The 15,084-nt window shown below is 36.9% G+C and overlaps 2 protein-coding genes across 3 annotated transcripts; both read left to right on the forward strand.

Moving 5' to 3' along the window:
* The first annotated feature begins 1,503 nt into the window (after positions 1–1,503).
* LOC117907110 (beta-1,6-galactosyltransferase GALT31A) lies at positions 1,504–8,512 on the forward strand. Of its 2 annotated transcripts, none has more exons than XM_034820505.1 (11): positions 1,504–1,922; positions 2,937–3,036; positions 3,119–3,180; positions 3,365–3,576; positions 3,673–3,736; positions 3,826–3,898; positions 4,392–4,512; positions 4,621–4,708; positions 4,787–4,912; positions 4,999–5,108; positions 6,107–6,146. In XM_034820505.1, exons 1-11 carry the CDS (start codon positions 1,810–1,812, stop codon positions 6,127–6,129), a joined length of 1,092 nt encoding a protein of 363 aa, XP_034676396.1. In that variant the 5' UTR covers positions 1,504–1,809; the 3' UTR covers positions 6,130–6,146. The 2 variants fall into 2 exon arrangements, with proteins under 2 accessions (XP_034676396.1, XP_034676390.1); XM_034820499.1 differs by lacking the exon at positions 6,107–6,146 and adding an exon at positions 8,097–8,512 and having other exon boundaries at positions 1,508–1,922.
* Positions 8,513–10,679: 2,167 nt separating this feature from the next.
* LOC117933144 lies at positions 10,680–14,315 on the forward strand. Its single transcript, XM_034854542.1, has 6 exons — positions 10,680–11,549; positions 11,766–11,928; positions 12,108–12,284; positions 12,370–12,453; positions 13,115–13,196; positions 13,579–14,315. Exons 1-6 carry the CDS (start codon positions 11,182–11,184, stop codon positions 14,019–14,021), a joined length of 1,317 nt encoding a protein of 438 aa, XP_034710433.1. The 5' UTR covers positions 10,680–11,181; the 3' UTR covers positions 14,022–14,315.
* Positions 14,316–15,084: the final 769 nt, after the last annotated feature.

Consider the following 15,084-nt stretch of genomic DNA (forward strand, 5'->3'; position numbering starts at 1 on the left):
CTATAAATAAATAATGATTTTTAGGAGTTTATGCTTATAGTTGTTTTTATTGAAGATTTATTACTTACGTAATGAATGTAATGAATATGGTTATTGACATATGATACCGAAAAATGATTTATGCATGGACGGATGTGACTGCCACGTTTAAGTGATTAAAAAATTTATCATCTTAAATTTGGAAAATTTAAAAAAATATAAGGTAAAGTGTGAATCGTGTGATTATATTTTCTATTTTAGAATTTTTATTTTTATTTAAGAAATAAAACGTTTTCATATAATGGGATTGTGATCTTGGGTTCGATTTCATCACGTCTCGTTGTCTGGAGCTTGATGGGACGAGCTGTCTTTAGGCTGAGTTGGACACCTGTATACTGAAATGACCAAAATACCCTATACTGTATTCCACTCTGGCTGCGCCTCCCCCATTTTGAAATTTGAATTGAGCCGCATAACAAAACTTGCTTTTGCGCTTTGACCAAATTGCCCTCCCAAGGCCCATAATTTTCCTTGTCTCCTCTCTTAAGATAAGCCTAATAAAACAAACCCATAAGAAGTCTTAACAATTTTTTTTTTCTATATGCAGGTATATGCATAAATTCATACCATCCAATTTGTATGAAAATGACCTCTACCATCTACATACCAAATTATTTTAGTCCAATTATTTAACATCTATAGAAATATTCTTCAAATGATACCCCACATGTATAGTGATTTGATTGAGACAATGTCTAATTTGTATTTAAAAAGTTTAAATAAATTTGAATTTATCTAAACTAAATGATACAAAACCATCACTCAAATATCTAATTTTAAATAAAAATTATTTTTCAAAAATTTTATGTATTGAAATAAAATATTTAAAAACAAGTCCCAATTGTTTAATTTATCAAAACTTTGTTAAAAAAAAATCTCAAGATGAATATTGTTGTTGAAAACAAGTAAGAAGTGTTGGTTTTTATTTTGAAAACTGTTTTGAAAATGTTATCCTATGGAGCTTTAATTTGGTATATTCCAATCTATATTTTCCGATTCTTTGTGGGGAATGGACAAGATTTTAGAGATGTTGAGGGTGAATTTGTGTCTTAATTGGCAATAGATATATAGATAAGAGATAAGCAGCCACTGACATCACCATAACCCAATGGTAGAGACATTCGAAAGGGTCAATGTTGGCGATGTCAAGCCTTGTAGCCAAAGCCTCCATTGGTGGGGGTGATCCAAGGAACAATTCCATGGTATATTAATCTTATGAATTAAGATGTCATCAAGAGAATAAATCTAATCTTGAATCTATGATATTGAAGTGGGAACTTCAAACCAAATGCAACAACTACTTTTTGGATGAGAAAATACCTAACTAATTAGAGGGGGTTGGTGGGTCAGATAGCAGTTGCCCATGCTCTGTCATGAAAGCCTAGAATCTCAGTTCAGAAATCAAGGGAGGGAGGAGAGAGAGGAGGAGGAAGAGGAAGGGGCATTTTGGGCAGTGAAAGCTGGTCGTTTCCTTTGTCATTTCGTGTATTGTACAAATACAAATTGATATACGAGGGGTGGAAACCGAAATGGAACATAATTACGAGTCAGACCTTGCGATTGGGTTTTAGTCCATTTTCCATTAAAGGACAGGACAACAAAAGCAGTGCGTTTGAGATTCTTTGGGCACCGCTCTGAAATCTCCCTCCGCCACCCCCACACCTTTTTTTTTCTTTTCTCTCGTGAAGTGAAGTGGGGTTGGTTTAATTTCTGCTGTGGCAGTACCTGAGGAGTGAGAAAGACTTAGGCGGAAGCTTCGTTGGTAAAGAAATGGGGTTGATGCCTGGGAGCAGAGGGCACAAGGCTGCCAATGGCGTCTCCACACGATGGGTTTCCGTCTTCTGCATTGCCAGCTTCTGCTTTGGAGTCCTTGTGATTAACAGGTTTTCTCTCTGTTGCGGTAGCTGAGTAGGTTTTGCTATTGATATGATCAGCTTTGGATTTGTTTTCTTTTTCACTTGGAATCAGATTCCTTTTCATCCCCCACTTTCTTCTTTTTCTTTTACTGGAATTTTGATTCAAACCCAGATGCAAAGTGCCATCTTTTAGTGTTAGGATCGGCACTTCTGATTTCTAGGTTTGTAAATTGACAGCTGATAACTGAATTTTGTGTTTCGTTGTTAATGGCGGTGGGGGAGGCTGTAATTTGGGGTTATGAGCTGCAAAGAGGCATTATTCTGGGGAATGGGTGGATTGAAGCCTTTGTTGCTGATGGCTGATGCTAGATTTGGAGGACTATTGCAGAATATAGAGGATTAGTAGTTTTAGTTATGCTTGGCTTTGGACATTGATAAGCTTACCAGGGTCCCATTTGGTGAAGCTGTTGGGTTGGGAGGATTGAGTTAGGTTGAGGGAAAACATGTTTGTACACTAGCTTAGAAAGTTAATTTCATGTTCTAGAGCAAAGTTAAGAAGCTTTCTCATCTCTTGAATATCAGAAAGCTGACTACTTGGTAATGGGGCTTGAAAAGATGGCCATTGAGATTGTCAATAAGTCATTTGGGACAACCCACAGGAAACTGATGGAAGAGATTTGCCTGGAGATCAATGGTGTGATCAGTGGGAATACATTCCCAGCAATGGGTCCATTCCCTTGCCTGTGGATTGGCCCAAGTATCATTCAAACTTGGAATAATGAGAATACATTCTCAGCAATGGCGTGATTTGTGGAATTGATGGTGTTAGCATTGGCCCTCCAACAACCCCCAGTATTTGCATATTATAACCCGTCATTTTATTGCTCTATGTCTGGTAGTTTCATCAGCATGACACCTTTTTTTTCTTTCATTCTTTCTATTTGTGATGTCTGAATTTCTCAATTGGAGTAGAATTTTCATATATCTAGCTGAATTTCTTCTGAATTTGCTTGGATGGGTTCCTTGTGTCTTTTTCCACAGGCTTTGGGTCATTCCTGATCCAGTCAAAATTGATGAGGCTTCTTCTATGAAGAAAAATCAATTGGGAGAACTTCAGCCCATTGTTAATTGTGACAAGAAGGTAAGTCACATAACGATGGCTCATGAGCTTCACTGCCTATAAATAATGTATCAGGATAATAACTTTGTTTATTTTATTATAGGACACATCTGTACAGGCGGGAGACATCCTTTCTCAAGTTTCCCAAACCCATGATGTAATAATGTAACTTTCTATGTCCTGCTGAATTATATTAAGGGTTTTCAGAATTCTGGCCAGTGTTTATCACTCTCTCATTTCATTTTTCTTTATTTCCTCCTCAACTTGAATAATTTCAAGTCTTCATTGTTTGGATGAGTTCAGAATGTCAGATGATTCTTATGGTACACCCACATTGCAATACTTTCAGGACTTTAGACAAAACAATATCCTCTTTGGAGATGCAACTAGCTGCAGCTAGAGCTTCCAAAGGAGATGGTGAGGAAGGATCTCCAATGGTTACAAAACCAGGAACTGAGCAAGTGAAGGAGCGCCAGAAGGTTTTCTTTGTTATGGGGATTATGACTGCATTCAGCAGCAGAAAACGCAGGGACTCAATCAGAGAAACCTGGATGCCTCAAGGTTCAATTTAAACCTTATTGACAATTTTCTCACATATGCTGTTAGTGGCTTTTGTTGTTATCTAGCTCTTACAGTTTTTGGTTTTGTTTGTTTAAGGAAAGGAGTTAAAGAAGCTGGAGAAAGAGAAGGGAATTATAATACGGTTTGTTATAGGACACAGGTAAATTTATTTGATTGGCATCCATGTAATTACTTGCTTCAAGATTATTGTTTTGATAAATTCATTGGATTAAATTCTCTGGTCCGTAGTGCAACCCCTGGTGGTGTTCTGGATCGCACTATTGATGCCGAGGAAACACAACATAAGGATTTTCTGCGACTGGTATGTTACAGTTTCAGTTGCCTAAGACCAACATCTAATTCTTTGCAATATCATTCTTCCCTCATCCCCACAAATGACCACAGCTTGGTTCCTGATTATTGGCTTAAAGTGCTATTGTAACAATTGTACCTTCCTCTGAAAATAGAAAATTTTTTATGATAGGTATGAAACTAGAAAAAAAATTGCTATTACATGTTCCAAAAATAGCAATAATAATAATAACAACTTTAAAACTGCATATTTCAACAATAATTGTATGGCCACAGCTTCTGAAGTTATAAATTTATTTTTCATGCTCATGTTTTTTCCACTAATGGAGGTTCAAATTGTGAAAAATGTGTCTTTAGCTTAAAATACGACCAGAGGTTTGGGAGAGAACTAAATTGTTAATACACTTGTTGAGCTTTCATCACTGCCTGGATTTTCCTAGTTGTCCTTTGCTGCAAATCTTAGGTTTGAAGTTTACATAGAACTGACTTTATCTGTGATGCAGAACCATATAGAAGGATATCACGAGTTATCCTCAAAAACGCAAATATACTTCTCAACGGCTGTTGCTAGGTGGGATGCTGACTTCTATATCAAAGTTGATGATGATGTGCACATCAATCTTGGTTAGGATATCTGCATGCTTACATATTTATCTCTATTTCTTCAGAAAAGCATGAACATTTGTATGTAGATGTAATATTTGTTCTCTGGATTGATCTAAACATTGGCAGGTATGGTTGGTTCTACTTTGGCCCGCCATAGGTCTAAACCTCGTGTTTACACTGGTTGTATGAAGTCTGGACCTGTCCTGTCACAGACGTAAGACATACATTTTGAAGCTTTCCTGATCATCAGTTATGTTTATCATCACTGATATTCCTGTGTCATGATGTGCAGAGGGGTCAAGTACCATGAACCAGAATACTGGAAATTTGGTGAGGAGGGAAATAAGTATTTTCGGCATGCAACAGGACAAATATATGCTATCTCTAAAGATCTGGCTACCTATATTTCGGTAAACCGGTAAGCCCATATGTCAGTGTATCATTTTCCTTTTTCCTTTTTAGGTAACCTAAAGCTGTTTATTGTTGATGGTTTTTCCTCTCCAGCCACATACTGCATAGGTATGCAAATGAAGATGTCTCTCTGGGTTCTTGGTTTATTGGTCTTGATGTTGAGCATATAGATGATCGAAGCTTCTGCTGTGGGTCTCCTCCTGGTAAGTTGCTTCCTGATAATGTAGCTACTTGTTTATAAAGAATGAAGTTCCTTTTTTCTTTCCTCCCAATCCAGATTTCCCTGAAAGTTTCAATTATAATAGTTTCTAATGATCAGTTGCAAGATAGTGTGAGAGGCATCATCTCTTAACCATTAAACTCCATATCCCTGTTAATGCTTAGAACACTAATAAGTTTATAAATATGATAACTAGCTCATGCTTCCACATTAATTCTTTTGGTGGGGAATGGTTTGACCCTCTACTAGCAAGGAGTTGGAGCAGGGACAGGGGAGATTCAAGGCTTAATTTCATGTAATAGCAAATTAATAAATAAATAAAAACCATAGGATCCAAACAACTATTTGTATGATTAACCCAGTAGGGTATTGGTGGATATTCTCTGACTTCCACCTCAAGCCATGCTTTACTATTGTGAGGTTAGTTCAGCAAATGTGTGGTGAAAGATATGAAAGAACTATAAACTATGCTATGATAAATCCTAGTCCCCACATGAGTCATGGAAATGGTATGGAAAGCAAAAACAAGAAATGACATGAGCAAATGCAAGAGACCTGGTTTGAAAAATTGTACAAGAAAGTTGAGGCATGATAATTGTTGTGTTGGTGGAAGCTTCAATGCAACTTGGTAGTGCAATAACCATAAAAGATAGAATTATTCACACACAAAGGTATACGAGGTTTTAATATGGTTTGACCAACCATATCTACATTTATAGAATACCACAAGGAATACTATGTATGACAAAAAAAGCAGATACAATTATTGAGCCCTAAGACGTCTTAAAATTCACTCTTTATATCTACACTCCACTTGGTGTCTCCCACTCTTTCTCACGTCTCTACTTATTGGGTATAAGTTTTTACATGCCTATCTTCAGCTCATAATTTTTTTTCCCCTCATGACCTATAATTTTTATAGAGATATTCATAATAAATTCCATTATTTTACAAGAAAATCTAATTTTTTTTTTTTGATAGGAAACGACAAAGGGATATATTGATAAAAAGGAAGTACAAGAGAAGGATGAGGAATCCTCCCATCAAAGAAAAACAAAACTACAAGGAAGAAAATCTAATATTATAATAACATATTAACGTACAAAATACTATATGCAATATTTTTTACTAAAAATATATATATATATACCAATTAGGAATTTGAGACACTTTTCAACAATTTTCACCATGGATCAACATTTCATCAAGTCAAATTTTCAAATCCTTACTCCACACAATTGTTTACTTGTGTGCTACACTCCTTGTTTGCATTCTAATAGATTTGCATGAATGCAAATTATTCTGCCGCTTCATTGTTTCCAGTTTTCAAGATGGAATAAGTGTATAGGAGAAAATGCACTTATTCTAGATAATGAAGTACATGTTTCATGTATCACATGTCAATGAGAGAGCAATTGAATCTATCTTCAAGCAAAATTCCTTATCCAATCCTCTCCTTGGCTTTTCCGAAAAATATTCACCTTGGATTCTGATAACCTAATCAAACTCCAAAATCTCATTCCGATATAATAGGGTTGTTACTAAATCATCATATGATTGAGAAAGTGATGGCAACAACAAAATTGTTTTGCCCTCTTCTTCAAACATTGCCATGAATTGCAGCAGTTGTGAAGTCAATCGGTTGAAGGTATTCAAGTTTGTAGTAAATTTGTGTTTCTATCATATGTATAAGACCATACAACTCTTTCATGTATAACTTGTTTGAAAAGTTTTTCACCATATACAATTGCTCTAAACTGTTAAGATATCTTTAATTATTACTTCATCAAATTCACATTATGTATTAGCTCATTAGAAAGATTTAGATGGACCGCACTAGAAGTCTTCTCATCCATTTCTTCAAACATCTTGTCTATCATATATTACCTTATGAACTTATTATTGAACAAGTAAATCCTCTATTAGCAGTTGCCATAGGGAAAAATTATTCCCAGAAAAATTTTCTATCTCGTGCTTAGTCCAGATGTCACATGGACCCTTGATAGTACTTGTTTTGTTAGCAAAAACTTCAATGTAATTTTGTAGTTCAATAACCACAAAAATAAAATCATTCATACACTACCAATAGCCATAAAAATAAAATCACTCTTACATAAAGGTATACAAGGTTTCAACATAATTCAGCAAACTATATCTACAAATGACAAAATAATTCCACTATACTGTAAAGAGTATTATTGAGGATAGAAAAAATAAATACAACTAAGAAACCTTGAAACATTCCTAATCCAAGTTCCCCACATGGGAGCCTTCACTACTTACATCTCTATCAACTCAGTATAAGCTTTACACACCAATCTCTATCTAGTAGCTTTTTTTTTTTTTTTTTTTTTTTTTTTTTTTTTACCGTAGTCTGTATATTTATAGAGTATTCCTAAGGACTTTCTTTATTTTATAAAGAAACTAATTTTACAAGAAAATATTAATATATAAAATACTCTATATGATTTGACCAAAAGGAATGCATACTAACAAGAATTTGAGACACAACAGTAATAATGAATTTGAAGTGGATTAAAGGGCTTAAAAATTGATGAAAATTTTAGATACCGGTGATCCCTAATGTAAAGTCTAAGGAATTATTAAAGAAAATTATTTGAAACGCTTACAAATCATTTTACGGAAATTAAAGACTTGAGAAACTTAAAAATGGGAGAGAGAGATGGAAACATGTTTTTCATGAGTTTCCCATGTATTTCCATGATCTTTTCTAAATATTCTCAGGATTGTCTGAAATATTTACAAGAATTTCTATTGTTTTTGAATGGTTTTCTCTACCTGTTCAAAACATTTCATCCAGTTTCAGAAACTGTTCCCAGGGAAGTGGGTTTCCTGGTAAAACCTATGTTATGCTACTATGCCCCATTCCATCTTTCTCTTTCCCTCTTGCTCACATACATTGATACATACAGAAATATTCTCTCCTGATTATGTTAATCTTTGTTGATAGATTGTGAGTGGAAGGCTCAAGCAGGAAATCCCTGTGCTGCATCTTTTGACTGGAGCTGCAGTGGCATTTGCAAATCTGTGGAGAGAATGGAGGAGGTACACCAGCGCTGTGGGGAGGGTGATGGAGCGATTTGGCACACGAGTTTTTGAATTCCTCGCACCCAGTTGTAATATATTTGTGAATGTGTTATCAGAACAGTGCCTCAGACAACACCTTCTGCCCGATTTTTGCCCATTGATGATGCCTCGGGACAGTTGGTACATGATTAAGCTGATTATTGCACATATGGATTCTCAAAAGTTAGTGAAATTGATGAAATCATTTTTTTTTTTTGTTTCGAAACCTGCAATTTGATATTCTGAACATTCATAGAACCCTTCACAACATTATTTAATGAAACAACACGATTTGGTTAAGTGGGGATCTTAAACTCTCATGATGGTGATAGCTCACTTAATTTCTTCAAAGTTTTTATCTACACTTTGTCCTAATTTCAACTCTGTGAACCAGTGCCGAAGTTAGAATGACATGTTCACATCGCCGCCTGGGCGGTGCCGGCATGGTGGGAGTGGTATACGCCAGAAACTGAAACATCCCAAGGATTGTGGCCAAATCTTATTAGTCATGGTCCCTAATAAAAGTCTCATACACAGTCCATTTCATGAAAGCCTAAACCATCTGACTTTGTCTTAAATTCTGAGCCTAACTTGGCCCAGCGCACAACTTCATCGGAGCTCTTAGGTAGGTTCCAGTTCAGGCCCCACCACCCCCATTACTTTAGTGAAGCAGAGAAAGCTAAACGTGCATTAACCAGTTACATCCAATCCGTACAGGAAGAAGGTGAGCCTCCATTATGAAGTGGGCACCATTGCCCTGTTGAGTTTGATCTCATCCCCTTCCCATACATGTTTAAAACGCCTGTTTTCTAATTCCTCACGGACAAGCGTCACCGCATAGGCCGTGTCACTCGTGATGTTCTAAAGTCAAAAAAGCTCAAACAAGCCCCCTGACCCACTGAGAAAAAAACGCCACCAAACCATGAGATTTATGATCAATCATTTGACTATGGCCGGTTCAGCCTTGCTCCCCTCCTTTCACCCATGTTACTACTGTTCACACCATGGCTTCTACCGTGTAAATCTAATCATTTGAAGCATTTTAAATCGCCATCTGGTTTATGGTATGATCAAGCTTTAGCATGCCACCGACCATTCATCATTTTTGTCGTATGAGGGTCTAACCTCAGACATCGCTTATACCATTTGTTGTGTCAACGAAATATCTTTGATATCATTACTTAATGTGAAACATAGAACATAATCAATCAATACATCTCTAACCCACTGAGTATGATTTCACTGGTGTATATAAAATCATTTCAATATTTACAAAGAAAAAATTATTAAAACTATCTTTTATTTATCGAGTCTATGTTCTGAATCTTATTCTATTAGATATTTTTCATATTTTTATCTGATTTGTATATAGGTTTTAAATATTTAATTTTTTATAATTTTGTCCGTTATACCTACTAAAATATTTATAGGAATGTTTTTAACAACTTTTTTTTATTCAATAACTATATCTATTCTTACAACAAAACACTAACATATAAAATATTCTATATATTATTCCTATGAAAAAAAAGTATATATTAAATGAAATGCAAAATAATTGAAGAAGAACTTGTCCAAAAGCTTACAAGGGGTGTGACCTATTGTGGTCGCAAATCCAAACAAGACTAATAATTTGATTTCAACGACCTAAAATCTTATTTAATGGAACAAAAAGGCATTTGTAGGATGCTTAACAGCTAATAATACTAAACAACCTTCAAGGTCTACCAAACAAAGTAGTATACAATTCTTTAGTATTTAGTAGTCTTTCCCCGAAACAGAACGCCTGCAAGGTCCATCCTTGGAGCCACTCCGACCCCATTGCCCCATCTCCAACACTTGACCAAATCCTTCTAATCATACATTAAACAACCCTCTAAACCATGGGAGATTATGCCTAGCTTAGAAAGTTCACACCACACCAAAGATTTTTCAAGTCAAACTGTATGAAACCATCCTGGCTTCCAACACCACACGTTTGAATTGACCCTTAAAGGGAGTTTTACCGAACTCCTTTCCATGGTCTACCAAAGTGCTTGGTCATTTAAAGACCAAGTAGTCAAATAAAATATTCTTAAAATTCACTCCTTGTTTAAATGATGAAATTTAAGGAATGGGTTTTTAACATGTAACAAATTGTTTAATTCCAAACAATTCTAATGGGTGTTGGCTGCCACCCAACTTCCATTATTCTACGCCCTTGGGATCGATGAAGTTTTAGATTTAGATTTTTCTAGTTTAGTTTTAATTTGTAATTGTCACATAATAAATAAATTTAATATGAAATTGAAAAAAATGATATTAAGGAAAAGATTTATTCAAGCATTTGAAAATTGTTACAACCCACGACGCGTCAAGGAAGAACGTGAAAAACGAGACATCGACCACAACAAACGTAATAAACAATTAGTATATAATAGGGAAGAGTGAAGGACGGAGGGAGCTCCACACACAAGAGAGGATTGGCTGACATGAGAAATTGTATGATATACGAGTGATACCGTACGGATAAATTTCTCTAAAATAGCAGGCTTTTGGGCCAAATGTTGAGAGGAGTATAGGTGAAAGAATAGAATAAACCGGGAAGAATTGAAACGGGCCTACGGTAATCCGAGGAACACGTCTCGCTACCGCTTATCCTGCAATCCTTATCCCTAGTTCTCAATATACCTTGTCTTCTTCAGCCGCACCATATCTATTTCTCTCCGTTCCTTCTTCTTCCTATCTTCCTCTCCTCTCCTTTAAACCATCCGTTTTTTTTACTCGATAAGCCTTTCACTCTTCATCCCTCTGTCTCTCCCTCCCTCCGAGCCCTGGAATCGGTGCTAAACGCTCATATATTCGATTCAAGACGAGGGTTTTTTCCTTTTTTGTTAGGATTTTTTTTCATCGACTTGAGGGAGTCGGATTTTTTTTTTTTTTTTAGCTGGGTTTTGGGGTTGTTTTTTTTTTTTTTTTTTTGGGGTCAAATGATGTTGGTTTCGGTGTTGTTGGAGATCTTACGGAGACCCACAATTGGGGATGTCTTGGCGGAGCTGATGATGTTCATGGCCCCGCTGTGGATTGCGGTTGTTGTTGGAGTTTTGGTGGGATGGACGTGGAAGCCCAAATGGGCGAATTTGGGAAGGGAAATGTTGGATTGTTCTTCTGTCCCCAGCAATTCTTCTCCAGCACCGCCGGCGGCGTCTTCCAGTACGGTTGCCGCGCCTTCATCTGTTTCTGCGTCCATTCCCTGCTTGAATTCGCTAAAGTTGCAATTGCCCAGTTGCATTTCTTGGATTGGCGACGATGGGATAGACAAGTCACTAATGGCGCCAACAGGAGATTCTGATTGCAGGTTTGTTGGATTCTTTAAACACCAGATTATTCATCTGGGTTTTACAAATTTTTTCCCTTTTTTAGCCTATTTTCCCAGAAAAACTCCAATTTCCTAATTCGAATTGCAAAGTAGATCAGGGGGTTGGATATATTTTTCAGAATCACAGAAGGGAATGAGTTTAAAAGTTGAATAGAAACTTGATAGCATTCTAACTGCTGAATTTCTCTTGGCCAGTCCATCCCAGCTGAAAGCAGAAAACTCGGTTGTTGTGGCAGAAGATGATTTAGAGCATCTGTGCCAACTTGTAGAGGTGAAAGATGGAGGTCCCGCATGGATTCAGATGATGGATCGCTCTACTCCAACCATGAGCTATAAAGCATGGAGGAGAGATCCTGATGTAGGCTTTCTTTCTCTTAGTATTTTCTCTTAGGCATTTGGTGGAATAAGAATAAATGAATTAGCACCCAGAAGTTAGCACATATGATTCTTCCTTCTAGGGCTTGCTCTATTTTATACAAATAGTTAAATTTCATATCTTGTGCGATTGATTGGGTTAAATTCTGTTGGGTTTGCTAGACTGGCCCTCCACAATATCGTAGCAGTACTATCTTTGAGGATGCTACTCCTGAGTTGGTAAGGGATTTCTTTTGGGATGATGGCTTTAGATTGAAGTGGGATGACATGCTTATATATGCTGCAACTTTGGAGGAGTGCCCCACCACAGGAACCATGTTAGTCCACTGGGTTCGCAAGGTAGGGAGAGTCTTCTGTTGTATTTTTCCATTAGTAGACTGTCTTGGTTGCATTGGCTAATTTTCCAATCCTTTTTGTGGTACAGTTTCCCTTCTTCTGCAGTGATCGGGAATATATGATAGGTCGCCGAATTTGGGAATCAGGGCGATCATATTACTGTGTTACAAAGGTATGAGAAGGAAAAATTGTCTCTTTGTGTTCCATTTTTTTGGTTTTTCTGCTTTGACACTGAAGTTAGGGAAGAAGGTTACAGAATTGTACTGATTTTAGCTCTCTTGGACATTGGTTATCTTTTATGGATCAGTTTCATACCCCTTATTTGTAGAGAAAAGTTAGTTCTCTAGGTTATAACTCTTCTCTGTTTTTTTTCCTTGGCTCAGCTAAATGAATGGTTATGTACTCTCTCTTCAGAAGAAATACATGTCAAAATAACCATAGTTTTCAATTTACAGTCTGATAGATACTTGTGAAGTTAACCACTACAGAATTATGTGAACTAAGATTTAGGTTTATTAGTTACATGTAATATGTAGCAAATAATGAGGGTTGAAATATGCAAATGAACATTTACATACGTTTTTAATGAATATTTGTCCAAGAGCAACATTTATAAGTTACTAATATAAGTGTATGGTTATTGGTTGCCTTATGATTTAGTCGTATAAGGGGGCCTGGTTTATATCTAATGGTCTCTTTTGACATGGAATCATGGATACTAATGAACTGGTTTTTATTGGGTGCATAGCAGATTTTTTTTCTATTCTTTTTAGTGTTCCTTTTGAATTGGTTATGCCAGCTTCAGTTGAGATCCTATTTTCTATATGTTTCAGGGAGTACCTTGCTCCTCTGTCCCACGGCGCAACAAACCACGGCGTGTTGATTTGTACTATTCTAGCTGGTGCATTCGTGCAGGTATATGGGGTGTTTAAGTTCATTTGTTATATGAATTTTATTTCAAGAAGTTGTTTGTTTTGCATATGCCGAAAGGAATCATGTAGCCAACCTTAAGTAGTCTGGACTTGGGACTAAGGCTTTGATGGGTCGAGTTGAGTATTTGCATTCTCCAATTGTTTTATATCGCATAAAAAATTGGAACACCTTTACCTCAGAAGAGGAAAGCAGTGTTGTTTTTCTCCAAAATTTAGAAGAATGAAAAATGGAAATAACATCTTGTTCAGAGGAAGATCTCTCCATTGAAAGATAGTATATAATTTCAAACAGGACCATTTTCCAATATCCTTTGCTCACTAGAGAAAATAAATGGCTGAGATGTGTATCTGTTGGCATGATGCAGTTGAATCAAAGAGAGGGGATGGCCAGCTGACTGCATGTGAGGTGCTGCTCTTCCATCACGAAGACATGGGTATACCATGGGAAATTGCAAAGCTTGGAGTTCGGCAGGGGATGTGGGGAGCTGTAAAGAAGGTTGACCCTGGTTTACGTGCTTACCAGAAGGAGAGAGGATCCGGAGCTGCACTTTCACGTTATGCTTTCATGGCTCAGATCAACACCAAGGTCAGTGCAGACTACCTGAGATCGCTGGAAAGCACCAACAACGATTCTTCAGAGGTTGAAACATTTGGTTCATCTGAGAAGCCAATGGGTAGAAACATACCAAAGCTTCTAGTTGTTGGTGGGGCTATTGCCCTTGCTTGTAGTCTAGACCGGGGGCTCTTGACAAAGGCAGTCATATTTGGAGTTGCCAGAAGCTTTGCAAGGATTGGAAGGAGGTTGTGATTGAGGATGCCTTTGGCATCAAACCGTAGATGTCACCCAAGTAATTCACTTTTGTTGAAAGAGAAGTTGCCCAATGTCGGAAATCCTCGCTTTCTCCTCCGGATAATCATAGAAGGATGTATTATTTGTCTTGTATTTGAGCCTTGAGGCAGCTGGGGATCAGGAAAAGAGAAAGATCATATAGTCTGTATTCTCCATAAAAAGGTAATACTCATTAAAGTATCTCATGCTGCCCAATAACAAGCAGATTCAAGTCCTTTTTTTCATTTTGTGCAAATTTTGCTTATTTTCAAATGTTTCATTTCAATCGTGACGACTTCCTGGAACAGTAAACAAACGAGTCATGTGTGTTAAACATCATCCTCAAATCAGAGTTTATTAACTACAAGGAACTTGTTAATGGTAGGTTACTTTCATAAAACACAAATATCCTGAGGTTATCTATTTGTACCCATTGAATATAGAAAATATGAAGTGGGTTTGCCTGGTATTGGCCAAAACATCAAGAGTCTGCAGGAGTGATAATAACCTTAAAACTAGACAACAGTGATTAAATGTACCACAGCTATTTTGATTTGGCCATGCCTACTCTTTTTCATATTCATTTGGGGTTGGGCTTTTTCCCATTTGATTAGAAGTCATCAAGCCTGGTTTTGCAGCCACTTTTTGGAACAAATCTTCTCGTCATCTGTGAAATGCCAAGGAAAAAGGAAGTCTCACCACCATCTACAATTCAAGTTGAGGTTGTACCCAACTGCAGGTTTTAACATAGGCCATTTCTTTTATACCTGGTCCAAAATGATGCAGGTCCCATACCCTGCCCACAGGTGCAGAATCATTTGGCTGTCGCTTTCCTTAAAGCGACCATTATTGTTGGACCACTACAGCCATGAGCGCCTACATATATTAATAATCCTTGACCACATAAATTCAGCAGCAGCAGCTTAGCGGCTGCCGTGGTCTCAGAACCACTCCAAATTTGCCCCATTATCCAAATAGTATGATTGTTTGGGATACCAATGTAACCCCATCATCGAAAGTTACAGATAAAGGTTCAGTATGG

This window comes from Vitis riparia, chromosome 2 (genome assembly GCF_004353265.1).
Source record: "Vitis riparia cultivar Riparia Gloire de Montpellier isolate 1030 chromosome 2, EGFV_Vit.rip_1.0, whole genome shotgun sequence".
Classification (NCBI taxonomy): domain Eukaryota; kingdom Viridiplantae; phylum Streptophyta; class Magnoliopsida; order Vitales; family Vitaceae; genus Vitis; species Vitis riparia.

Bases quoted from the DNA above. Each gene is read 5' to 3' on its own strand.
- LOC117907110 (XM_034820499.1), top strand. From the start codon at position 1,810: ATGGGGTTGATGCCTGGGAGCAGAGGGCACAAGGCTGCCAATGGCGTC. The intron at 3,577-3,672 runs GTTCAATTTAAA...TGTTTGTTTAAG, and splicing joins AGAAACCTGGATGCCTCAAG to GAAAGGAGTTAAAGAAGCTG. The intron at 4,513-4,620 runs GTTAGGATATCT...AAACATTGGCAG, and splicing joins TGATGTGCACATCAATCTTG to GTATGGTTGGTTCTACTTTG.
- LOC117933144 (XM_034854542.1), top strand. From the start codon at position 11,182: ATGATGTTGGTTTCGGTGTTGTTGGAGATCTTACGGAGACCCACAATT. The intron at 12,285-12,369 runs GTAGGGAGAGTC...TTTGTGGTACAG, and splicing joins TAGTCCACTGGGTTCGCAAG to TTTCCCTTCTTCTGCAGTGA. The intron at 12,454-13,114 runs GTATGAGAAGGA...TATATGTTTCAG, and splicing joins CATATTACTGTGTTACAAAG to GGAGTACCTTGCTCCTCTGT.